This window comes from Lissotriton vulgaris, chromosome 7, assembly GCF_964263255.1.
Source record: "Lissotriton vulgaris chromosome 7, aLisVul1.2, whole genome shotgun sequence".
In the NCBI taxonomy this organism is placed as follows: Eukaryota; Metazoa; Chordata; class Amphibia; order Caudata; family Salamandridae; genus Lissotriton; species Lissotriton vulgaris.
In genome coordinates, this window is record NC_141695.1 from 890,581,622 (window position 1) to 890,608,617 (window position 26,996).

At 47.1% G+C, this 26,996-nt stretch overlaps 1 protein-coding gene across 5 annotated transcripts in view; it reads right to left on the reverse strand.

Annotated features, from left to right (window-relative positions):
- Positions 1-26,996, reverse strand: part of TCOF1 (treacle ribosome biogenesis factor 1) — a 338,714-nt gene that overhangs the window by 229,951 nt on the left and 81,767 nt on the right. The window contains exon 8 of one of the 5 annotated variants that reach the window (XM_086931306.1): positions 16,415-16,666. The exons of the other annotated variants lie outside the window; for them this stretch is intronic. Within the exon in view, the coding sequence (XP_086787432.1) occupies positions 16,415-16,666 (252 nt within the window). The remainder of the gene's footprint in view (positions 1-16,414; positions 16,667-26,996) is intronic. 5 annotated transcript variants of the gene reach the window in all.

The window sequence follows — 26,996 nt, forward strand, 5'->3', positions numbered from 1 at the left end:
AACCAAGTGGATCTCTACCTGTGGTAAGTGACCCTCCCAGGGCACCCTCCAAATTTGATATACTCAGCTTCAGGGAACTGAGGCACTTGTGTACTTCAAGAAGGCTGAAACAAGGGTCTAACCCTACCCTTCAGCAACTAATAGAACTCCTAGAGGAATCTTAGGTTCTAAAAGTCTCTAGTTCAGGCCCTACAGGGAAGACAGATAAGGTCCTACCCTCAACAGATGATGATACTGACCCCCCAGTCATAGAAGATGAGGAGGATGAGGTTGATGAAGATTCTGGAGAAGAGGTAGACAACCTGGTACCAGTCAGAAGACTGAGCCAGGCTAACCTAAGCCAATTTGGGGCTGAGAATGGGACAGCCCCATTCAGGCCTTCAAGTGGGCTTAATCAGAGGTATAGGAGGAATAGATCTCCCTCAAGGGAATCTCTTCACTCCAATGCTTCTAGGGGTTCTCAGAGGGGAATGGCTACTCCTCAGAGGAGAGACCAGGCTAGGATGGGGGAGGTCAATATCAGAATTGAGAGAGAAGAACTTGCCATAGCCAAAGAAAACCTTGCTTTTCACAGAGAAAGGAAGTTAGGTGGGCTAGAGCCCACTGGTGGCAGCAATATCCCTAAGGATAAAAACAGGTCCTATGACAATAGACACCCGAGTAAGATTGTGCCCCCCTACAAAGATGGGGATGACATCCACAAATGGATAACTGCTTTGGAGAGGGCCTGCAAAGTACAGCAGGTACCCCAAAGTCAGTGGGCAGCAATCTTGTGGCTCTCCTTTTCAGAAAAAGGTAGAGATAAGCTCCTCACAGTTAGTGATGGGGATGCTGATAACTACAAAGTCCTGAAGAGTGCTCTGATTGATTGGTTTGGCTTAACCACTGAACAGTACAGGTTGATGTTCAGGGATACCCAGAAGACAGACTAAGGACTGGACTGATTTTGTAGATTGTGCTACTAAGGCTCTGGAGGGCTGGTTATTGGGCAGTAAAGGACTATACAGGATTGTATAATTTGATTAGTAATTGTCAAAACCAGCTTCTACACCAGCACCTGGTGGACTCAGATCTGACCTCTCCACAAGAATTGGGTAAGAGGGCAGACAAATGGGTCCGAACCAGGATTAGGCCTAAAAATCAGGGTAGTGACCAGAAGAAAGATTCTACCAAGCCTCAAGAGAAAGGTGGGGATAAATCTAAAGACAAGTCCTCCACAGGGCCCCAAAACTCCAATGGTGGGGGTGGGTCCCAAAACACTTCCTCTAACCCTAAGAAACCTTATTGCCATGTCTGCAAACAGCCTGGCCACTGGAAGACTGACCGCAGTTGCCCAAGGGCCAACAATAAGGAAAACATTCCCCCAAGTACTACTCCCAAACCTCCTGTTACTATTAGTAGTAATCCCCCAGGTGGTGGGAGTGCCCCCAAGAATTTGGCTGGGTTTACTTTGGGAACTCATGTGGACTCTGGCCTAACCAGGTCCCCTAACTTAGCTACTCTTGTCTGTGAAAATGGCATGGGGTTTGTCAACTTCACTGCTTGTCCCAACACTTTGGGCAAGTACAGACAGGAGCCCCACATCAATGGCCAGAAAGTTGAAGCCTACAGAGACACAGGGGCTAGCATCACTATGGTGACTGAGAGTCTAGTCCCCTCAGGACAACTTTTACCTGGGTTCACCTATCAGGTGATCAACATTGATGGAGTGCAGAAAGATCATCCCATGGCAGTAGTTAATCTCAGCTGGGGAGGTGTCACTGGCCCCAAGAGAGTGACAGTGTCTACAAACTTGCCTGTAGATGGTCTACTGGGGAATGATCTAGAGATCTCAGCCTGGGCTGATGTAGAACAAGAAACCCATTCCAAAATGGTAGGCCTTCCAGAAAAGGTTAGTGGGGCTGTGATAGCCACAGCCCCAGCTCAAGCAGAATTCTTTCCTAAAGAGGTTGGAAGGGCTGTGATGGTCACAGCCCAAGCTCAGGCAGACTTCCCTGAAAAGGTTGGCAAGGCTGTGATGGTCACAGCCCAAACCCAAACAGAGTTCCTTCCTGAAAAGGTTGGTAGGGCTGTGATGGTCACTGCCCAAACTCAAACAGATTTTAGTGTTGTTAAGCCTGAAACTATGGATCACTCCACTCAGAGAGCATTGGGGAGGAAGAAAGGTCTCCCTCCCAACAGACATTAAGTGAGAGTCAGCCTCCTCAGGGAACTGACTCTACCCCTTGTGAAGGAACTGCCCCAGAGGTAGTCAGGCCTAGCCTGGCAGAGCCCCTGATATCAGTGGACCCTTCCAAGGTGGGACCCAGTCTGGAGCAGGTAACCTGCCCCTCTCTACCCTGCCTCAGTCAGCCCAGGGCTGCAGAGGTCAGTGAGGCCAGTAGTGGACCCCAAAGGCCCCCATGTCCACAAGAACCACCCCATCAGCAGATTAGGGGCACCAAAGCTAGCAGCCCTAGCAAGGTGAACATTTCAAAAACTTCTGAGGGATCTCCCTTACACTTAGTTAGGAACCTCCCCCAGATGGATTCTGTTGGGCACAGCCAAACCTGGGACCTAAGGGCCCCAAACCTGACCTGTCCCTCCAATAAGCCAACAAAAGGGACCCAGCCTTCAGCTGTAGGTAGCCAGAGGTTGTCCCGGAGAGCACAGTGCAACTCAGTCAAGGAAAGAAAGGCCCACACGGTGGAAGATGATTGGAGGAAGCTGAGCTCCACATTAGAGGAGCCTCACTTCAGTACTCCATCTCAACACCAGCCTTTTACTTTGCCAAAACACACCACATGTAGAGATTCCCTATGGTGGAGACCCTATGATACCCTTAGGTTAAGGGATTGCTTAGTGGACCATGAGACAGGGGGTAACCATGCTAGTGCAGGTACTTCCTTATATGGTTATATGGTCACTTAGGCAATATAGGCTTACCTGGCCAAGGATAGACTTATCTCCCTTCGTTGGGGGGGGGGGGGGGGGGGGGAGGAGGTGGGCGGGGGGGGGGGGACAAGGTGGATACCAGACTATGGTCACCCCAGATTTTTTGCCAAGTGTTTAGCTGGTTTTCGACTTAGTTGGCCTGGGATCCTGCTAATCAGGGCCCCAGGCTATCTGCCCTCTCTGTAAAATGTTTAACAACAAGGGGTGGTGATGGACAGAGTTTCTGAATTAAGCAGAATACTCTCACCCAGTCAAGAGATCAGGGCTAGATCCAACACCGTTTTTTATCTCACTGCACCATCCCAGCTCAGAACCTGGCTATATGCAAATTAGTCTGTTCCTGTCCCAGTGCATGATGGGAACAGTGCAAACCAAACTACCAAGCCAATTCTTACACTGGGAAGGAAACAAGCTTCCGGGGACCGGTTTCTGGCATTTCAGCCGTCGTCGGCCCGGCTTGCTTGAATCCTGATGGTGCAATGAGCAAGGGGCTCACATCTGAGTGTACCCTTCCACGCTTAGGGTGGACAAAATATTGTGGCAGGGTATACTCAGACATGAGTCCCTTGCTCACTGTACCATCAGGATTCAAGCAAGCCGGGCCGACGACAGCTGAAATGCCAGAAACCGGTCCCCGGAAGCTTGTCTCCTTTCTGGTGAAGAATTGGCTTGGTAGTTTGGTCTGCCCTGTTCTCATGATGCACTGGGCCAGGGACAGACTAATTTGCATATAGCCAGGTTCTGAGCTGGGATGGTGCAGTGAGCTAAATAACGGTGATGGATCAAGCCCTGATCTTTGGACTGGGTAAGAGTGGTCTGCTTAATTCAGACACTCTGTTCATCACCACCCATTTCAGCCGTCTTCGGCCCGGCTTGCTTGAATCCTGATGGAGCAGTGAGAAAGGGACTCATGTCTGAGTATACCCTGCCACACCTATAGTGGCCAAAAACGATTCAGAAAAGGGGGTGGTGATGATGCACTGGGCCAGGGTCAGACTAATTTGCATATAGCCAAGTTCTGAGCTGGGATGGTGCAGTGAGCTGAAAAACGGTGATGGATCAAGCCCTGATCTTTGGACTGGGTAAGAGTGGTCTGCTTAATTCAGACACTCTGTTCATCACCACCCCCTTTTCTGAATCATTTTTGTCCACCATAAGCGTGGAAGGGTATACTCAGATGTGAGTCCCTAGCTCATTGCACCATCAGGATTCAAGCAAGCCGGGCCGAAGACGGCTGAAATGCCAGAAACCAGTCCCCGGTAGCTTGTTTCCTTCCCAGTATAAGAATTGGCTTGGTAGTTTGGTCTGCCCTGTTCCCATGATGCACTGGGCCAGGGTCAGACTGATTTGCATATAGCCAGGTTCTGAGCTGGGATGGGGCAGTGAGATAAATAACGGTGATGGATCAAGCCCTGATCTTTGGACTGGGTAAGAGTGGTCTGCTTAATTCAGACACTCTGTTCATCACCACCCCCTTTTCTGAATCGTTAACAATCCTGGAGGCAGAGTGCTTAGTTTTATGTGAGATGGTGCTCTAGCATGAGCTGAGCCTGTCTGCAGCTTTCTGAACCATGTCCTTATAGCTGTTCTAGGATATACCCATACCATATACTCTTAAGTGCATTATGAACCTCGGGGTTAAATGCTAACTCTGGTTTGGCTTTATCAAAACATGTCGTGTAAGGTGTCATACGCTTTAGAATACTACCCCCTCGCCAATTCTGGCGACAGGGATAGCATTCCACCCTTCTAGAGGGAGAAGACATGTTGTTCCTACTAATCCCGGTTAAAGTTAACCAGAGTCTCAGCATCACAAAATGGATGCTGATGCCACAGACACAAGTCTGACCTCCTGCTGCTGGGAGTCCTTCCAGCGAGGGAGGCTTGGACAATAGATTTCCTGTCTAGGGAGGTGCTAGCACCATCTCAGACAGGCTCGTGTATTGGGGCAGGGAGGGCTGAAAGAAATGAGACACTGCCTGGGGCACACAAGGTGTCCCATGCATAGTCCAGTTCAAACCGGTGCTGAGGCACTCCAGCCCCGGAGCTAAACTGGACAAAGGGAAAGGGGTGTAACCACCCCCTTCCCTGGTCCCACCCATAGGAGGGACCTAGCAGGTAATCCAGCCCCTAGATTTGGTATATAGTTAGGAGCCGAGTCCCAAGACTTTAGATTTATCCTGACAAACTTGAAACGAAACTCTGGACCTTCGACATTCTACCTGAAGATAGAAGACTGAAGAATCTCCCTTGTGGCCAAGGAGTGACCACCCTGCACAAGCAGGCACCATCCAGCGATCAACGGCTTGCTTTGTCGACGCTCCCACCGGAGCCCGAGCACAGAGCCTGACAAGACCCGGACTTCCAGACTTCCTTCAGCCCAATCCACAGCCTCAGCAAAGCTGAGACCCGTGGAGGCGACGCAAGACGTGGGACCGGCCATCTTGGAAAGTCAGCAAATTGCTTTCCGTGCAGCTTCTGAGGCACCCTCGAAGCTGGGCATTGGGGATTGAGAAGTCCCAGCCCCGAGCAACATCTGCACCTAAGATCAGCCCTCCACACTCCACAAATTCTGCCTGGGGCCCTTCTGCATTTTCCTGTTCGACGAGTCTGTCCGGTCACTTGCCCGTTGGCTAGTGGCCATCTTGACGACGAAACTTTGAATCTACACCGCTGGTCTGGTTGCTCCAGACTGGCCCTTGCTTCCCTGAAAAGAAGAAGCCCATCAGACCTTGCTGGTCTGATTAAGAAGCCAACTTCGATTCCTGCGTGGGTTGCCTTTGTCAAGGCTTGTTGACTCCAATCCGGAAGCAGACACCGCCGACAGCGAGAGCCTTCGCGGGACAGTCCGTGCCTGAATCCTGGTCGTCGTCGACGCCTCCTGATCCACGAGGCTGCAGAGACAAGCTTCACAACCTCACCTGATTGCTTCGCGACATCGCCTGGTTCCTTCCTGGTCACTGGCTAGTGACCCAAACTTTGTCCCCTCTGTTTCAGGTACTCTTCATCCTTGATCCAACTGGACACTTCTCTCCTGGTCGCCTGCAGAATCTTTCTTCAAGGATCCATAGGATTCAGCTATGAAACCAGACAAACTTTGACAACTCCGCTTCCTGTGGGTGAGGTAACAAGAGTACTCCGGTGCTCCTGTGGGTATTGACTATCCTAGTGTCTAGGTTTCAAGTAACTTTCATCGAGTCCTGTCAGTAGTGCCCTAAAAGAACTAGTTTCTAATTCTTTCGTTCCCATTCTAACTATAGTAACTTGCGTGTGAGTAAAGATTCTGCACATGCCTACCCTGGGCCTCCTACTTCCTATCCTTTGGTAGTACAGTGTAGCCCCAGTGATTCCCTAGGCCCTAGGCCTATCCTATGTTTGTGACATGGTTCTTATACCTCTATTTTAGTATATGGTTTAGCTTGCCCCTAGGGTCCTACTGTATTTTGTGCAACTTATTGTATGATAATTAAGTAACTTGTTATGTGCTTGTGCCTCTGACCTCAAAGAGTTCAGAGGGGTCGTTTAGAAATAAATACATATATATTTTATATATATCCTGTGTGGTGTCCTTTCATTTGGTATTAAAGGGGTTACATATGGTAAAACAGCTGGCTTCACATGCCCTCTTGAGTTTAGCCTAAGATTGCTTTGTCCATGCTACCACTAGGATAGCTGGTCTATAAGGTTGACTTTACAACCATCACCATAAGGGTTGTTTGGACTGGTGCAAGGTGCTCACTAGAATAGTGAACATCATATACCAGGCCAACTTCTCACAAATAGACGTCGCCCACACCAAGGATGCCATGTACACATGAGAATAAGTCCCAGTTACTAGAAGCCAGGGTTACACTGAATTGAAATGTTAAACGAGAACAAAAGAAGAATCCCCAAAATGGTTCAAATAACCTGCTGGCACTGTATGGAGCTAAAAGCAGGACCAAATTTATTTGATGGCAGAGCAGGTGCCCAGACTCCCCGAAAACCTATAGTGAGAATCTACAACCATCAACAAATAATGAAAAAATGCAGAGTGTGAGACAGCAGAAGTTTCCGAATACAGATGGGGAAAGTGTAAGCACAGAGTGATCGCTGAAGGATTGGGGTACAGCAGCACAGAAAAAAGTAAGTGAGGCACAGAAAGAGGCAAGAGAAGTACAGAAAGAGGAAGAAAGAGGCACAGAAAAAGGCAGAAAGAGGCACAAAGCGAATAAGAAAGTGGCAGAATTAAGAAGAAAGAGGCGCAGAGCTTAGAAGAAAGAGGCGCAGAGCTTAGAAGAAAGTGGCTCAGAGCAAAGAAGAAAGTGGCTCAGAGCAAAGAAGAAAGTGGCTCAGAGCAAAGAAGAAAGTGGCTCAGAGCAAAGAAGAAAGTGGCTCAGAGCGAAGAAGAAAAAGGCGCAGAGCGAAGAAGAAAAAGGCGCAGAGCGAAGAAGAAAAAGGCGCAGAGTGAAGAAGAAAAAGGCGCAGAGCGAAGAAGAAAGAGGCGCAGAGAGAGGAAGAAAGAGGCACAGAGCGAAGAAGAAAGAGGCACAGAGCGAAGAAGAAAGAGGCACAGAAACAGGTAAGTGAAGAGCATAAACAGGCAAGTGAGGCACAGAAACGGTCAATTGAGACGCAGAAAGAGGAAAAGAGAAAGAAGCAAGAAGAAGAGAGCGAGGCAAGAATCAGAGAAAGAAGCAAGAGGCAGAGAAAGAAGCAAGAGGCACAGAAATAAGGCTTCAAATGAGAAACATATGACTAATGAACTAGTGGAAGGTGAGGGAATGCAAGTTGAGGTTTGACTGTCTGGGTGAGGGAGGGAGCGGGCACAGGCAAAGAATGAACTTACAAGAGGTGAAAGACCACAGGAGAGAGATGGAGAGACCAGCAACTTAGGCCAAAAAAGAACCAGCAAAGGGTGAAACACTAGACGAAAGTAGAGTAAGGCAGACCAAAAGTCAAACGATGTACCTTATCAAGAGCCAAATTCACTCCGTCTCGCATTGCACCAAATGTGAACAGTGGGTCTTGACTTTACCATTAAAATTAAACCAGAAAAACAATCGAGAGGAGAGACAGATGGCTGAAGGCTGGCGGTTCAAGACAGATGGCGCGTGCGTGAACTCAAGCGTGTAGCCAGCCAGCAGCACTTTGAAAACTCGCCTACTAAAGTCTATCCGAGCAGCACATGCACAGTGACTCAGCAAGACCTAAAAATAAAAAAGAAGTTTCTAGGCCAAACGGTTCAAAAGTTACTGAAAACACAATGAAGTGTTGCTGCACAATGCAATGCCCTTTGCAAAGGTTGACTGGTCGCCTTTCAGTTGCTTATTCCTATATGTGGGTGTTGAACCAATACTAATGAGCTGAGACCTATGCCTAGATAGTGCAACATGTGTAACAAGTGCTGGAGGTCAGCACAAGATTAGAGACGGACACCTCTCTCAGCAGGCACATGCATCCTTGCTACACCTCTTCATGATGTGCTTAAAGCACCCTCCGTCAGACAGCTGAGGAAAGCAAGGTTCGAAGTAAAAGTGTAATGGCTCGGATGTGGCATACTGGCCAGAACTTCCAACTGTGGAGCTGGGGAACCGGGTTCGCGTCTCGGTGTTGGTTCAACATCCTGTGATTCTGGGCAAATCACTTAATCTCCCCGTGCCTAACAAACACGAATGTCTCCTTGTGTGACTTAACTGGTGCTCATGTAATGCGCTCCACCACCTTCAAGTCCATCACACTGTCTAAAAAAAACAGGCATTCATTAAAAATCCTTTGACAATAGTGACATTCTGATGCCTATGACAATTTGTGCAGGGATGGGAATTATTAGATGTGTTGTAATGAACTCTGTCCTAAAATGTGGCTGCAATATATAGAGACGTTTGTCACTAATGTTCAAAACTGAAAATTCGAATCAAACTGTATGTTAAAATGCAAAAAGAAATGGCTACACCATGTAACCTGCAACACAAGTCATGAAAGAAATTAAAAATTATTTGTAAAATGTAAATAGGGGAATTTATTGCCAAAGATGAATTGTTTTTAAATATCACAAACAAACTCAATGTAAACAGCGTTCTTTTTAATTACAACACAGAATACAAGATGATCGTTTCCAATGCGAGTCCATTTTAGGCTCTCATGAAAGGTCAATAGAGGTCAGAGTGGCATGGTCTAAACGGAGATGTGCACGTGGCTTCCAATGCACTGGAAATGACTATGCCTGAAGGAGGTAAAAAAAAACTCTAGCACTGATTGAAGATTACATTTTCCATCTTTTCTTTCTCGCTATTGTTCAAAATGGTACTGGGAGCAAAACCACAGCTGACATCACAATCCGTTAATGAAGACCTGTATCCAGGTGAATTTATATTTCTACTTAGTCTTATCATCTTTAGCTATTTTATTCTGGGTGCGTACTCCGCAAAGGTGAGTGCGTTCCTAGCATACAAGGAGCTGTGAACACAGAAGAAAGGCAGCAGTGTGAGGGAAGACAATTGTGCGGAGAGGAACAGGAACATGCCAAGACTAAAACAGCAAGAATGTTTGAGAGTTTGAGAACATTAAGTGCTGAAGGCAATAACTGCAGGAGCTAGGATGAACAACTGCAGATGTACGCAAACAGTGTATATGGAAAAGAATGAACTTCAGGGGAGAAGTGAGTTTGGGAACTGCAGAGAAAGCCCAGGACTGCTTACACAGTGAAGGGTATAAACTGCAAGGGAGGTAGAGAGCAATAACCGGGTACTGATCAGGAATTGCTGCAAATGGAGGGCAACAGAATTGCAAAGAAAGTAATGAAACAGGAACTGCCAAAGAAAATAGTAGCAAATGATGCCCCAGAAAATCAACAAAATAGAGCGCACTTGATGGCTTAGAGCTGAGAGTAAGGTGCACACTGCTGAAGAGAGGGAGTAGAACTTGCAGGCGAAAAAGCAGGGACACGTTAAAACAATGACTGTACCACTCTAAATGTGGGTTTCACTTAATGAAAACACCCACTTATAGGATTGGAAGAAAATCGCAGAAGCTCATTCAAACAACCATCTTCTCTTCCAGGATGTGCACAATAGGAACAGGAAGCTCTAGATCTAAGTAAACGGGAGGAATTTAGGCACGTCTCTCTGAATCTCGCCACTTGCACCTGTGAGTTCACTCCTGACTGATCAGATTCCATGCTTGAGAGATGGAAGCAAACATGGAAAATTTACGGGACTCAGCATGTCACTTTGCTTTGCGTCGGACTCAGGTTGATAAGAATCTGTGGGAGGAGCGATTTAAGAGGGCAAGCTGCTGCGCCTGTGGAAGAGGTCGGGAGGAGGAATTTGCTCAGGACTGAAAGCAAGACTTGGAGCACGATGCATTCCAAGTCTTGTGTAATAATAAATGAAAGAAAATTAAAACGGAGCCCTCTACAGCCTGAAACGCAGCAGAGGGGAGATTAGGTAAATAAGCTCGGTGCAAGCACTGTGCAGGGAAAACATTAAACAAGTAACACCGATGTGGACAGGGTGAGGCTCAGCTGTTAGAGATTCTGACTGGAGCGCTCAGGCTCCCAGTTAGTCTTGGTGGCACCCCGTTCCCACTTGGCCAGGGATGAGCAGCGCCCTCTTGGACACCATGGCGGTGAAAGTGTCAGAGAACTTTTACCGCGGACAGAAGGAGCCACTGCAGACCGCAACACCGACCAGTTGCTGCTATACGACTCACGCTGCCCCGCTCCCGCCATCTTGATAGCTGGCCAGAGCATCTACAAAGGTAAAATTGGAAAAATAAAGTTTGGTGAGCCTTGCCAGAGAAAAGAAAGGCGCGGCTTGGCAAATTCTATTTTTCAATATTGTAATTTTTTTGGAAGCAGCTCGTGCCGCGCTGCTTACGAAAAGTGCACCACAAGTCTATAAAACTCCTTAAAAGCACAAATACGATCTTGTATACACCACACATTTATAATACAAGTTAGCAAACTGCCACATATGCTACCACAACTTACCCGTTACCCCATAACCAACGTCAATCCCGCGAGTGATTTGTGAGGCCGCCACTACAGCACGGGGTGCCGGCTACTAAAAAAAAAAAAAAAAAAAGCACGAGCGCGCGCCACTGCAAGCCATGTGTTTCAATGATCGCGCCCGTGTGTGCACGCTAATAGAAACCACGTGACGGCCTATTGGTGTCTATTACACGCACCAAGTACATAATAGACACCAATAGGCCGTGGGCGGAGCAACGTGCCTGCCTTTGGGCAATTGCGTGCAGTCTTTTATAAAAAGACGCACGCAAAGGCCAATGGGGTAGAACAAAAGGAATCGCACACGCACAAGCGTGTGCGATTCCTAGGTCAGTGCTAAAACCCCGTTTTTGATTACAAAATGCCTCGTGCTGCGAAGCACTACTTTGCGTGCCGAAGGCGCGCCTAAGGCAAGCCCGTCTTCGCCCGTCATCGCCAGACCATCGCCTCTCGCCACCCCCCCTGTCTCATCTGGGCCCTGCCAGCGCATACGCTACGACGGTAAGGAACTCCTACATTTGAACCCTCACCAAAAATGCTCTAACACCACTGGCAGTCTAGGTCTCACGCATCTCCACTGCAACCACTGCCACTTCTCCACCAATACACCCATTAGGGTACGGTGTGACCTCCCAAATACTTCAAACCTGCCACTGAGGATATTCCAACTCAACTGCAGATCCCTCGTTAAACATCACCCTGAGGTGAATACGCTTCTTCAGGAGGAAAACCCTGATGTACTGTTTCTATGCGAAACATGGCTCCAAGATGACATTACCACCATCCCCAATCTAACGCTCCCAGATGAGTTTAATCTGGTCACCATTAACCGCGAATCTCGCGGTGGCGGCATCGCAATTATCTATAAAAAACAGCTGACCTGTTCTTTTATCAAGGAACCTCTCCAAGACTGTGAATGCGCCCAATTTAAAATTAGCGTGACCCCCCAATTTATGCTAGCAGGCCTATACATTTATCGCCCTCCAGGCCAGTCCACTAGATTTATTAATGCCCTCCTCGAAACGGCCACAGCGCTCACCACCAAATTCGCCAATTTCACCATCTTAGGTGACCTAAACTTGCACTTTGATGCGACTGGCGATAATGTCATCACTAATCTTCTTGCAGACCTCTCGGCACTGCAATTTAATTCCCTAGTCCACACCTCTACCCATATAGCTGGACACACTCTAGACCCGATCTTTTCTAACATACAAGAGGCAGCAGCAGAAACCCCCACCCCAATGGGATGGACGGATCACTATCTTGTTAAACTGAGTGTCCCGGCACCTCAACGTCAAAACAAAACTGAATCCATTCAGCGTCTAAAAAGACCCTGGCACAAACTCTCCCCATCGGCCCTACATGAAATCCTTGGAGAGTTTCAAAACGAAGCCAACCAGGATATAGACGCAACCTATACTTCATTTACCAACTGGATCAGTAACGGCCTCGACTCTCTTATCCCGGCTAAAATGACCAAAGGACGCAATACACCCTCCAACCCATGGTTCGATGATACCCTTAGGGCAATGCGCAAGGAGTGCAAAAAGGCTGAGCGCCTTTGGAGGAAGCAATATGATAATCAGGATAAGGCTAGATATTTATCTAGTCTTAAAGCCTACCACAAAGCTATTAGATCCTCCCGTGCTTCTTTTTACTCCAACAAAATTAACTCCAATGCGAACCCATCTAAAATCATTTTTAAATTAGTGAAAGAGCTCCAAAACCCTAGGGCGCCCCCTCCAAAAATCTCTTCTCACGAGCAATGTGAGCAGCTCGCAACCTATTTCACTGAAAAAATCCAGAAAATCTATGCAACCTTTCCACAGATCGCCCCTTTCAATGGAGTTTCTACGTCCATAGCCCCTAACATCTTACCTCTGTCCCAAATTTCTGCCATCACCGCTGCAGACCTGATCAGACTGGGCAAGAAAGTGAAGACTGGTTCCCCAGCCGACCCCATGAGCCCTCCTCATTTCCTGGCCTTGTTGGACTTTTTTCTATCCCCCATGCTGAACATCCTCAACCTTTCCTTTTCTACAGGCCTTGTACCCATAGCTTGGAAACAAGCATGGGTATCACCGATAATTAAAAAACCTACCCTGGACCCCACCAAGCCTGAAAATTTTCGTCCCATATCCCTTCTCCCCTGGATGTCCAAAATTGCCGAAACCCATGTCAATAACCTTCTGTCGAAACATGTGGAAAGTCATGGAATTCTAGATCCCTCCCAAAATGGCTTCCGTGCAGGCCATAGCACGGAGTCCGCCCTACTGGCCACTACGGAGCATCTCCGGATGATTCTGGATTCCGGTCATAGTGCTGCGCTGATTCTTCTTGATCTCAGCGCGGCCTTTGACACGGTATCCCATGACATCCTTCTGAATCGTCTGGAGATGACCGGTGTGACTGGCCTTGCACTTGCATGGCTCCGCTCCTTTCTTAAGGATAGATCCTTCAAGGTGTCGGCTCCGCCGTATCTTTCCAAACCTCACCCCATTGCCCAAGGTGTTCCCCAGGGTTCAGCGTTGAGCCCCTCCCTCTTTAATCTTTACGTCCAGCCACTCACGGACGTGGCTAGAGAGTGGGGGCTCACGCTTGTCTCGTACGCAGATGATACCCAGCTGGTTGTCACCCTATCGGAAAGCCCGTCCCTCGTGGCATCCAACTTTAAAGAAGGTATGACTGCTGTGGCCCGATGGATGACGGACAACTACCTCCAACTCAACGCCGGGAAAACCGAGGTGCTCCTCCTAGGCCGTAACACCAGCCTTTGGAACGAGCACTGGTGGCCGTCATCCCTAGGCGCCACTCCACTCCCCAAAAACTGTGTCAAAAATCTGGGAGTCTGGGTCGATGCCAACCTTAGCTTCCAATCCCACACAAAAAAGGTGGCCGCTACCTGTATAGGCCTTTTAAGGAACCTCAGGCCCATACTTGGGCTTTTCGATTCCAAGGCCCGCCAGCTTATCGTCCAGGCTACCATCTTATCACGCCTGGACTACGCTAACGTCCTCCTTTTGGGAGCCAATAAAGCGGAAACTGCTAGGTTCCAACGCATACAAAATGCGGCAGCCAGAACGCTGGTTGGCCTCCCACGCAGATGTTCAGCCAGAGCTACCATCCGTAAGCTCCACTGGCTGCCCGTGGATCGCCGAATTAAATTCAAGGCCTTAGTCACGATCTTTAAGATCGTGAAACAAGGAAATCCCCCTCTACTTCGCAGCCTTGCCCAACCTTACGTTCCTGGCCGTGCCTTACGCTCTTCCAACCAACTCCTCCTGACAATCCCAAGGATTCGACTCTGCCGAATCGGAGGCCGCTCATTTAGGGTCCTAGCCGCCACACTGTGGAACGATCTTCCCCTTAGCATTCGTTCTATCGACTCCCTCCCTGCCTTCCGCAGAGCAATTAAGACTCACCTCTTCCCCGCTCCCTAGTCTTCCCCCTTTCCCTCTCTCCCTCTGGCCTCAGTTTGCACGTCTGCTCTTAGCGCCGGGACACCCCTTTGCCGGGGTAGCTGTTGCGCTTCACCAAACCCTGAAATAGAAATAGAAATAGAAACACAGGTCGCGAGACCCAACAACAGCATACGGCTGAAAAAGTGCTTGTGAAACCAAAGAGCGGAAAACAAGATAAGGACATGATTTGCAGCCCCCGGCTGAGTGCGTCCAGAAAGCCAAAAAAGCCAAGGGAAAAGAAAAAGCAGTGCACCAAAACAAAGATATATGGCAGATAGTGAAGAGATCCATGTAACAATGCCAGCCTGCAGGGCGTGACCAAAAACAGCAAAAGGAGGGACAAATGTAAACTATTCGCCAACAAAAAAAATAGGAATTTTTAAAGACACCTGAAGGAACACAGATGGCGTGCTGAAACCTCATACAATAGAAACAGTGCATCTTGAGAGGCAGAGCATGCACTGCCTAAGAGACCTAAAAAATAACTAGCAATTAAGAACAGTAGTAAAGTGCAAACGAAAAGATGAACAAATGCTCGAAGCCAGGACAGTACTGCCAGGTGTGTACTGGGATATATTTGAGTTGGGCTTCAGATTTCATCATAGTATGCTGTGCAAAAGTATTCTGGGCTCCTTTCATATTTGCTGAAGGGCTGTAGCTTAAAAAGGTACATGTGTGAACATATGGACTAATATTATTTTCATAACTGCACCCAAGCAAGTGGCAAAACCACATGAAGTAAATTGACTAGTAAAGTCAATCGCACAAAGTGTTGAATATGTAGGATGAAGACATATCACTACTGGGGAGAGAGTATGAAGCAGAACACATTCATCCCATGGCAAAATTGTGCACAATGACCAAACTCTATTAATTATGGTTGGATTCAGTACATTATTAAATAATACCTGGCTTTTTTCTGTCCAGGTAGGCTTACTGACCCCTAAGAGGTGTGCCTCTTAGAAAATGACTGGTTAACACAAGAAGGATGCACAGGCAGCCACACAAATCTACAGAACAATATCCCTCCTCCTTTAGCAAAGAACAAATACTCTCGCAAGGGGATGAGGTGGGACCAAATACTTTTAAGGTCTCATTACCCATAAGACTGCCATTCGGTCTTCCCACAATCAAAAGTACTCAGGAAGCTGGATATACTCTCAAACCTTTCTTCTACTCGTTAATGGTCATCTCAGTTGGTTGGCCTTGCAGATTTGTAGAAATTCCACTGTGGGGCAAATATAGTCGCTCTCTTAACGCCGGTGTCAGCACTGCAATTTATTTGTTTAAATACAGAGGTGCCATCCCCAGCCTCGCTCCTCTTCCTCCGGGTATTTCACCACCTCAAACAGTGCTGTTTAATTAGGCACTGCAGTGCAGGTGGTGAAATGTCAGTCAGCCAAAAAACATGACACAAAGTTTGCATACCATCACAGATTTGTAGCATGTGAAGAGACACCCCAGACTATTACCTTTACTAGTAACCACTGGGAAGGAAGATGTTGGAATTTAGGCGAGGCATGAAGGGCCAGGGGAACTGTAGTAGGTAATAGTTTCATGAGGAATGCCATGTAAGTCAATTGATTCCTAGCCTCATATGGTGATGGAAAAGATTGCAGGCACCAACAGTACATGAATGTTCCAACTGGAAGTATTTATGATGGGAAAGATTTCTGCTGTCACACTATTCATTGTTGGTGTTGCGCAAGAAACTTTGTCATTTAATATGATTTTCTCTTACAGCACAGACATCATATTATAGGATGTCAATCAATCAATATACTTTATTAGATTTATAGGATGTCATTTTACGGTCATGTCATCAAAAATACAATAAAAAAAATTCTCATGCTACCGGATGTGATTCTTAGTGAAGGTTGTGGAGTCCAATTTCACTTAAAATTCACATTCTAAGAAAGAATTGTAAAGCAACACATGAACAGATAGATATTCTAGGGATTGATAGAGTGTCTCGGCTTATCAAACCTATGATCACTTGGGGAACAAATATGCTTAATAGACTCACCAGCACATTTCCCTCAGCACCCTCACTGCCTGATGATCTGCAGCTCTCACTGTGGTCTGTCTGCTGTGTTACAATCTCAGCCACCTTCACTGCAGTTATCACTTTGCCCATGGCAGCAGAGACTGGCAAAGGGGTGAGTTTTGAAGATATTCCCTGGACTTTTCTGACCACAGAGCTGGCTACAGGAGTTTTCAGCAATGCTGATTTGATCTTGGGTGTTACAGGTGGTGTGACTAGATTGAAAGATTTGGTCTAAAACAAATAACAAAATATTGAAAAGCGCCTTTGGCCTACCAGCTGAGATCAGTGAAGAAACAACAAAGCATTAAGATGATATTCAGCAGAGAAACAATCTATATGGCAAGGCTGGGCACAGGCTAAACACCATTGTGTTTACACATGCATTCTTGCTATATTTTAATCCACGCTGTGACATGTGGTGCAGTTACATTCACTAGAACAGTCAACAAGTTAAAAAGGTGTAGAGCAGACACAGGAGGAAAAGCTTAAAAAAGATTTTACAAAGAGCAAAACCTGTTCTTGAACTCACCGGGGCCCCACGATCCTCAGTGTTGGGTAAGTCACTGCCCTTAAAGCTGGTTGCCTGCTGAGCTAAGTTCACAGATAACTTGACTGGTGTCATCTTTCCTGCAGGTGTTGAGTTTTCGATGAAAGCAGAAGCTTTTCCCTGTACTCCCTTGCTCGAAAGTGGAGTGGCTAAGAAGTTATTTACTGACGACACGTTGACCTGGCGAGTCAGTGGCATACTTTTGATAGCGGATTGTGCCTAAAAACATCCATATAGGAAATAGCCAGAGGACAGAGGTAAGATCAAAAATAACCAGTTGAGCAGAGATTAGTGCCATCCAGTAGAAGTAGTGGCAACATCTAGCCACAAATTAGATGAGGATATTGGGAAATCTTGCTGCAAACAAGAAACAGGATTTTCTAAGAGAATCCTGCTTCCTGTAAATGGGATTTTCATGATTAAAGCGGTGCCTTTCCTTTCACCAATATGAGTCACTAAATCCAAAATGACTTCTATTGCATTTTTTATTATGTTTTAAAAACTTTATAACAGCGGGGAAAAATTCTAATTATTCATTACAATTATTAGGGTAAACTTCCTACAGACTCATTAAAGTGAAAAAGTCAATCCGTTTTGTGTTAACGTTACAAAATGGATGAAGGAACAGGTGTATTAAAACTTTATACACGTTTAATAAATGACTTACCTTCGGTAACAGTCTTTCTGGTGGATACTCCAACTACAAATTCCTTTCCATGTGAATATCCCCAAGTGCCCAGACTTGATCCAGAAAACTCTAGAGCAGTGCTCCTGAACGCTCATATCAACACCATTGCTCTCCGAAAGGAGCCACATATAAAAGCCACCCTTGGGAGCTAATGACAGTTTCGCCAAGTGAATTGGAAGAGGCAGTGTGCACACCCCTAACCGGGACCTTTTTAGATTGAAAAGAGACCATTTCAATGAACGGGGAGGTGAGGAATTTGTTGTTGGGTACAGTGTTCACCAGAAAGAGCATTACCTGAAGGTAAATAAGCTGTTTTTCAGATAGATACTTCGAACAGCAGATTACTCACCTTGTGAATAGATAACAAAGCAGTATCTCCCAAGGTGAAGGCCTGTGGAATGGCTCAGACTAAAAAGTCTTGCAGGGACGAATGGGCAAAAGGCCCATCCAATGTAGTTCACCATCATGGCAGTAGTGCTTCATGAATATGTGCATGGATGACCAGTAGCTGCCTGCCAGATATCCACAAGAGGCCCTCTATGTGCCAACAAAGTGGTTGTAGCCATGGCTTTGGTAGAATTAATCCCCATACCTTCTGGAGGCTGCTTCTTAGCCAATGCATAGCAGATCCTAACACAGAAGGCTATCGTTAGAGGGAGTGTCAGTTTCGGCAACACATTTCACTTCTTTGGCTCAGAGAACCCCCACAAAGAGCTACTAGTCTTCTCGACATTTCTTTATGCGATCGATGTAAAAGTTAAACAGTTTCTTGAGGTCCACATGATTGAGTCTTACTCTTAAGAAAATTGATTTATCTAGCAGGTCATGGTGAGTGCATTCGATCAAAAGCAGCATTTATATTCATGGAGAAATGTTTGACCATTTTCATGGCTTAGTTAGCTGGTAAAAGAATTGGGAGAGTATGCGTTGGGTTGCATTTCTATAATTAAGAGAGGATGCAACATGTTAGTGGTTCCGGGAACGAGGCAAATGAGTTTATAATATGCTTCAGTAAATATGTTCATAATTCAGGATTGATGAACTTCGTTTTTTAAACTTTGGGGAATGTTTTTCAGTGTATAAATGTTTTATTAGGCTAATGAAGTATGTCAAATTACAAAATATGTATTTTTATTTGTAGATGCCCCTGACGAAGGGAAATGTATTTCCGAAAATGCATTGGGTGATTGGATTAAAATCATGGTGTGTGAAACCCACCCCAAGCGCCTGTGTTTTTGTGAATATTTGATGACAAGAGTTCTTTGGATAAAATGAATTGAATATAAGTGAAGAGAAAATGGATTCAAAACTTGGCAAAACAAAGAAGAAGATAGCGGAGAAAAGATATGAAATTGTTTCTTTGGATTCAAATTCTGTTGGGGCTGTGCAGCCTGATGGAACTGAAACGGGTTCCTTTTCTTTGGGTTTAGCCAGGTAATGTTTTGCCACCCCTGAAAAAAAAATTGTTGAGACTGCCTCCTACTGGATGGAAGTGTGCTATTAAGCGCAGACTAAAGAGGCTTGGAGGTTGTTGCTGGAGGCAAGGGCGATAGTGATGTATGGTGGCCCTAATGAACAGGTTGTCTGGTGGGTCGATTGCCTGACCTCAAAAGCGCTGGAAGACCTGTTGTGTGGGTGGTGGGTCCTGACTGTATAACTACACTAAGCCCCTGGGATATTCCAGAACAGTGAGAAATTGTTGAGAAGGAGGAAGGGGAAGTTCCGGACTGGAGCTGAAAGGCCCAAAGAGTGTGTCATGGCTCTGCTTTCCTTAAAACGTTCATGAGCAGTCTGCCTTTTCAACAAAAAGGCAGAAGCCGTCGAAGGCCATATTTATCAGGGGCATCTAGATAAACCTGGAGAAAACTGGGAAACTTATCCATGTGTAGCACAGAAGCATCATGCTGGTGCTCAGTCTTGTCTAAACAATCTGTAGTTTTCAGACCCAAGTGGATGACAAACTTGGCTGTCTTAAATGGTTTGAGCCAAAGAAGTTCGTAAGTCCCTTGGGACGGCTTGTAAGATCTCATCGACCATATCCCAAAGTGCCTGGGTTTAGTGTTCAAAAAAGACAAAATGGCACTGACCGAGGAAAACGTCCATTTATCAAAGGCTTCTATAGGTTTGGATTCCCTTTCAAGAGGGTTGGTCAGAAAGACATTTGGGTCCACTCTGCTGGTGGACAACTGCACCACCAAACTCTCAGGTTGCCTGGGGCTGGTCTTTGTTTCGAGGTTCAGAACATCAAAATTGTTTAAGCTGTAGTTCCCAGCTACCAGTAATGACTCAGTAAAGGGGTGGGGGGGGTCCCGTATAGAGTATCATTGAGCCGCCACAGGAGTCAGTAAGTTAAGAACCACTGCTCTAGCATGCAAAAGGCTTGACAATGAGCATTCTCAACAATACTGAAAAGATATACCCAATGCACTCACCACTAGGCAAATATGCCCTTATTCTTGTGTGGGTGCAGTTGCCAATGTGATCATCTAGATGGCGTCTGCGGACTTCAACAGCCCTGACGTCTAGGGAGCCTGCCTGATGGTCCACAGTCAGGGACATCCTTTTATGGTCTAGCTCTAGCCAGTATCACAGTCCCTGCACACTGTTCGTTGCAGTGAAATTGTCCATCACAACTTTCACAAAGCTGCACCGGATGGAAGGCAGAAGCTAGTCCAATGTCATATAGCTTCAAAAGATTGATGCATCTGCTTTACCAGAGAACTGAGGCCCTTGAATACTACCACATCCAGGTGCCCTATTCAACCCAGAGGAGATATATCGGTCACCTATGTGAGTTTTGGCAGACCAGTCGCCATACCCTTACAAGAGCACAAACTGGTATATTTCATCAAGCATTGAAGGTCTCGGTCCATCTCAGCCGACACCAGCATGTTCGAGAGCCACGCCCAAAGCTGAGCCCACTGAAGGCAGAGGCTCCATTGCAGAGAATTCAAGTTGTACCTGCAAGATACACAGAAAACCATGCGGCCTCTGAACCCTCTAGGCCGGAACACAGGAATGAGCCAGAAACATTCAGAAAATAATTTGAATGTTCAAGAACTGCTGCAGGAGAGGAAAGCTTTAACACACGGTGTTCAAAACAGTTCCTAAAACAGGAATGACGTGCATTGGCTGATGCTGGGATTTTGGCTCATTAATTGAGAACCCCAGGAAGCAATGACTGAATCGCTATGGAAAGGATGGTGGCAGGATATGCTTAGTAAAAACAAGAGGAACTACAAGGCATTGACAGAAAGAAAAGTTGTAACCATAAAGAACACCCTACAAGACCCACTGGTCTGCAGTAATTGCACACCAAATGGGCAGACAAAAACCTGTTCTGCACCCTGCTGCCTGCCAGTGCCTGCTGAAGGAGGAAACAGCAACTTGGCAGCGGAAGAAGTTCTTGAGGTTTTTGTTGGTGGCCTTATCTGCCACTACAACAACCGCTGGCGCATCAATAGGGCCAAATGGACTGTGACGGCGCCTTCGAATGAGAACTTCTGGTACTGTTGATGGAATAGCCGAGCCAGGTAGAGCAAGGCCAAGGAGTGGTCCATATCATGGCTATATTTGAAATGCTCTAGAGCTGAATCTGCCTTGCTCCAAACAGCCTGTGGACATCAAAAGGAATATTGATAACAAATGCATGCACAATCAGAGAGATATACGTGGTGTGGATCTAGAAGTGATGGTGAATCACCACACTAGAGCCCATTACATGGCCCACAGAGTCGGTGGTGTCCAGACCTGCCTAAAAAATGTACTTGGTCATGTCTTACCCATCATTGACCAACGCGCAAAAGTATTTTGGTAATCCTCAGGGAAAGCAGACAAGAGTTTGCTTGTCACATCCCAGAGGGCAGAGTGTATTTTCCTAACAAACAGGCAGTATTCTGAGACCACAATGCTAAATTTGCAGTGGAGAAAACCCTCTTGCCACGTGTGACAATGCGCTTTGATCAGTCGTAGCCACAAGGAAAACATTTGTTTTCAAATTGCTAGTTGAAGCTTGAAAAAAAGCCTTTCCAGCATGGGGTGTAGTGTCAAAAAGGGCAAATCACTTCGAGCAGGCCTAAGTCACCAAACAATGGGGTTAAACTACTGGCAGCTAAGAACATGATGTCTAGCAGTCTGCCCTCAGGGTTTTTGTTGGGGCATCACGGACATGTAGGAAAGACTCTGATGCTCAATGGCTCGGTTGCAAGTTTTCTGTAAGCGAACTAGGTTTAGTTTCTACTGTTGGCAGCTGTGGTTCCAACATCTCTATTGCTCTATGGACCCCATCACACAAAGTAACCGCTTTGCTACGTGGCTCCAATGGAGAGTAACAAATAGTTTCTTACCTGTCGGTGTAGTTTTGCAGCTTGTAGATCATTCTGGATTCACTATGCTGTGCATTATTCCGCGGTCTGGTGGTTGGGTCCGGAATCGTAGTCTTTTCGTTTCTTTTTTTGTAGCCCAGGTGGGCGTCGACGTCCCACCTTTTGGTGTCCTTCCGGTGACGTCGGCATGCTTCCTGCGGAAGCTCCCACCCTTGGGCGCCATCTTCGGATTCAATGTTTCAATATTTCACCGCTTTTCCTTCAAAAGTCTGTTATGTCTTTTCCCCGTTTTTACCACCTCTTTCTCCAGTCTCATCTTTCTGGCGGAGGTGGGTGGGTTCGCTAAGATCTTCAAGCTACAAAACTACACCGACAGGTAAGAAACTATTCATTTTGCAGCGTGAATCTTTCTGGATTCACTATGCTGTGCATAGACTTTGTACCGGTTTGTTATAATTGTGGCGGTAGGGTGGAAGATGAGCTTTGGGTTTTAAATATGTGTTGAAGCACTTTCGGTCCTAGGCATATGTCCTGAATGGGAGTGTTAGCCAGGAAGGCTATTGTTGCTCCCTTTTTCTTGGTCGAATGGGCCCACGGGCCCTCCGCTAGTTCTTGCCCAGCTTGCTTGTGGCAGAATTGTATTGCTTGCGCAATCCATTGTGCAATTGTCCCCTTGGTAACTGCTTTTCCCATGGAACAGTCTGCGATTGACACAAAAAATTGTTTTGTTTTTCTGTGATTCTTAGTTCTTTCTATGTAGTGCATGACTGCATGTCTGGCGTCCAGAGTGTGCAGTGCCCTTTCTGCGTTTGTCGTTGGTTTCTGGAAGAAACTAGGTATTTGAATAGTTTGGTTGATGTGGAACTTAGACACCACCTTTGGCATAAAGTGTGGGTCCGTTCTCCTCACTAACCTATCGTTGTGAATTTGTATGTAGGGTTCTTGTAGCGTTAACGCCTGTAGCTCGCTCACCCTGCATAGCGAAGTGATTGCCACTAGGAAAGCGGTTTTCAAAGTTAGCATTTGTAGGGATGCCTTATGGATCGGTTCAAAGGGTGCTTTCATGAGTTCCGTCAGTACCAGGTTGAGGTTTCACGCGGGTGCTGGTAACCTCTTTGGCAGTGCGATCCTCTTTGCATTTTCCAAGAATCTTTTTACAATCTGTGAAGTAAAAAAGCTTTTCCCTGTCTCTCCTCTAGTGTAAGCGACTATGGCTGCCAGGTGTACCCTTAGCGAGGATGAGCTCAGTTTAGCCTCGAGCAGGTGCGTGAGGTATTTTAGCACTGTTGAGTCTCTTGTCATCTTGTTGTGCAGTTTTTCCTTTCTGCACCATAGTGTGAACCTCTTCCATTTAGCCACATAGCACTTCCGCGTACTAGGTCTTCTTGCCTCTCGAAGTGCCTTCAGGGTGCTCTCGCCTAATTAAAGGTGTGCAAACTATGTCCTCAGGAGCCAGGCTGCCAGGCTGAGACTTTCCAGCTCTGGATGCAACACCTCTCCGTTTTGCATGGAGAGTAGGTCTTTCCTTCTCCCAAATCTGTGTGGTGCACTCTGTCTCATCTCCATAATCTGCGAGTACCCGGTCTGTCTGGCCCACTGTAGTGCCACCAGTATCAGGGTCATGTTGCTCGTCCTGCACTTGCTGAGTACTTTGTGTATCAGGGGGATCGGCGGAAAAGCGTAAGCAAATGTCTTTGACCAGCTTATCCATAGGGCATTCCCCAGTGACCCTTCCCCTGGTTGCCTGGATACGTAGTGCTGGCATTTTGCATTCTGTTGTGTTGCAAATAGGTCTATCGATGGTGTTCCCCACCTGTCGAACAGTCTCCTTGTCTCTTGGGCATTGAGCTCCCATTCGTGTGAAGCCGATGTCGGTCTGCTTAGCCAGTCCGCTTCCACGTTGTCCTTCGCTGCCAGGTGAATCGCCAGTATGTCTATTTTCAGTGGGATGGCCCATCTCCATATTTCCTGCGCTAGTTCTGACAGCGGGGCTGATTGTGTCCCTCCCTGCTTGTTTATGTAACATCGCTGTTAAGTTGTGTTGTCTGTCTGGATCAACACGGTTTGATTGTACAGCTTTGTCTGGAATGCCTTTAGTGCAAGGAAAACGGTCTTTAGTTCCAGGTAATTGAGGTGTTTGACCGCATCCGTTGGCGTCTACAGACCACTCACCCTGAGTTTTCTCATGTGTGCTCCCCATCCCTTATGGGATGAGTCTGTGGTGATGGTCACAGTTGGTGTTGATGGTGTTAGAGGCTTCCCTTTTGTTATGTTTCCATTGTTCCACCATGATATCTCCTCGTGCACTGCGTGCGTTACAACCATCAGATCCTCCCAACAACCTGTATCTTGTGACCATTGGTCCTGTAGCCACTCCTGGAGTGGTCTCATGTGGAGTCGTACATTTGGCAACATGTGTATGCATGAGGCCATCATGCCCATCTTGCTCGCCGTCCTCACTGTCCGAGCACGCCCCTTCTGGTAGAGGTGTGTCTCCTTCAACAGCGCCTGCGTTCTCTTCTCGCTGAGGAACACGATCTCCTGTACGGTGTTGATCTGTGCACCCAGGAAAATCTTTACTTGTTCTGGGTTCATTGAGTATTTTCGTCCAGTGGATGGAGAAACCCAGGGCCATCAGCGTGTCTGTCACCCGCTGTGAGTGCTGTTTGCATGTCTTGTATGACCTTGCCTTTATTAGCCAGTCGTCCAGGTAAGGGTATACGTGGATCCCTTTCCTCCTTAAGTGTGCTGCGACTGCTGCAAGGAACTTGGTGAATACCCGTGGTGCTGATTTCAGTCCGAATGCCAGTGTCATGAATTGATAGTGATCTGTGTTTATGACAAATCTTAAAAGATGTTTGTGCCGCCTGTTCATTGGGATGTGCAGGTAGGCATATTTGAGGTCTATGGTGACCATGAAGTCCCCGCCTTGTATCTGTGGAAGGACCTCTTGCAGGGACGTCATTTTGAATTTTTGGGTTTTAATGTATTTGTTGAGGAACCTTAGGTCCAGGATGGGTCTCAGTTTCGTCTACCTTTGGTATCAGGAAGTACGTAGAGTACACCCCCTTGTTCCTCTTCATGGGAGGTACAAGCTTGATAGCCTCCTTCTGAAGGAGTTCTTGTGCTTACCTTTGAAGTAGCTCTAGTTCCTTCTTTGCTAGTGCTCTTCTTTTTGGTTTTTTGTTTGGTGGTGTTCTTTCCAACTCTATGCAGTAGCCGTACTGTATGGTGTTGAGAATCCATCTGTCTGTAGTTATTTTCTTCCACTCTTTGGAAGAAAAGGTTCAGTCTTCCTCCCACCGATGTTACGTGCTCTTGGATGTAAAGTCAGAGCCACTCCTCTTTGTTGTATCTGTGCTCCACCCGTGGAGTTTTTGAAAGGTTGTGCACTGGTAGTGTGGCAGAGTCACTTGGAGGTGGGTTGTTGTCCACCTCTTCTGTTTCGACGTCCATTCCCCTTCCCGCGAAAGGACTGGCCCCTCTGTTGGTATTGCCAGTGTTGTTTTTGCTGGCCTTGTTGTGTTTGGGTGTTGCCCTGGTGGGTCTGGTAAAAAGTCTGGTGCGAAGTCCCCCGTCTGGTTTCTCCTCTCCAGTTTGGTCTCCGTGAAGCGGTTCCTCTCTCATTTCCCCTGAACTGCAAGGCCCCTCATGGACCTTGCGGTGTCGTTGTCCTTTTTCAACTGGGTGAGCTTTTCGGCCACTGGTGCTCCGAACAGTGTCTCACCGTTGAACGGGGTGTTCAGGATGTTGTGTTGCACCTCTGGTTTAAAACCAGATATTCAGAGCCAGGCTTGCCTCCTTTCAGTGATGCCCAGCATCATGAGTCTGCTGGCTGTGCCAGCACCGTCCAGTGCTGTTTTTAGGCATGAATTTGCCACGTTCTTCCCCTCCTCTACCAGGTGCTTAGTTTTTTGCTGGTATTCTTGTGGGAGGTGTTTGATTAACTGGCCCAGTTCGTCCAGGATCTGGTATTGGTGCCTGTTCAACAGGGCGTTGGAATTGGCCATGCGCCAGTGCGTTGCGGCATTCCTCTCGATCTTTCTCCCAGTCAGGTCCATCCTTCTGCTCTCCTTGTCTGGAGGTGGTCCTGAAGTTGTCGGGACATTGGCCCTTTTCCTTGCAGCAATGATTGAGTCTGCAGTAACCGTTCCCTGGATGTAGGGTGGGTCCTTGGGGGAGTACTTGTACTTCTTCTCCGTACTGGGTGTGATGGGTTTACAAGTCGCAGGTTCTTTAAAGGCCTCTCTGCCTTGTCCTTTGATGCTTTCGAGCATTGGCAGTTACTGGCTCTCTAGTTTGTATGGGGAGCAGTGTTTCCATGAGGAAATCCGAGTTTTACTCTGAACGCTGATGCTGCGTTCTTGAGGACTACATTGTAAAGTCCTTATGTCGTCTGGCGGCGAGGGCCTCGCTGGATAGGTGTACACTCCCTTTTCTGGACTCTTGGCTTCGAGGTCCTGCCACTCTAGGTCCTGTGTGTTATAGTAGGTCGAGCCCTGGAAGGTCCTCTGGTTGTCATCTTCCTCCTCCTCGTAGTAGGGAACGGCATCTTCCCGATATTCCAGATCTTCCTGGCTTTCCGGCGGTGCCTCGTCCGCAAACTCTTCTTCCTCGATGAACTCGACCACCGGGCGCTTTGGCTTCGAAGGAATTGTATACTCTTTTATCCTTTTGTCGAAGCCTTTCTTTTGCTGCAAGATGTTCTCCATCTCTGACTCTAGTCTTCGCTTCTTTCTTTCCATTTCGGCCGCCTGTTCCGCGCCGATTGGTTGTGCCGGTCTCTTTGTCTGGCTTGATGACGTCGAGACTGTTTTTGACATCAAGACTGGTTTCTCCGTCGAGACTGGTCTTGCGTCCTTCGTCGAGCGTTCTTTTTTGTGGACGTTTTTCTTGGCTGGTCGACGCCCTTCGGCGCCTGGAAGTCCTTCTGTGAGGATCCGCTGGCCCTGGGTGTTGACGCGGACGCCGGAGTTTTCGGCGTCGGCACTTTCGGGGTCT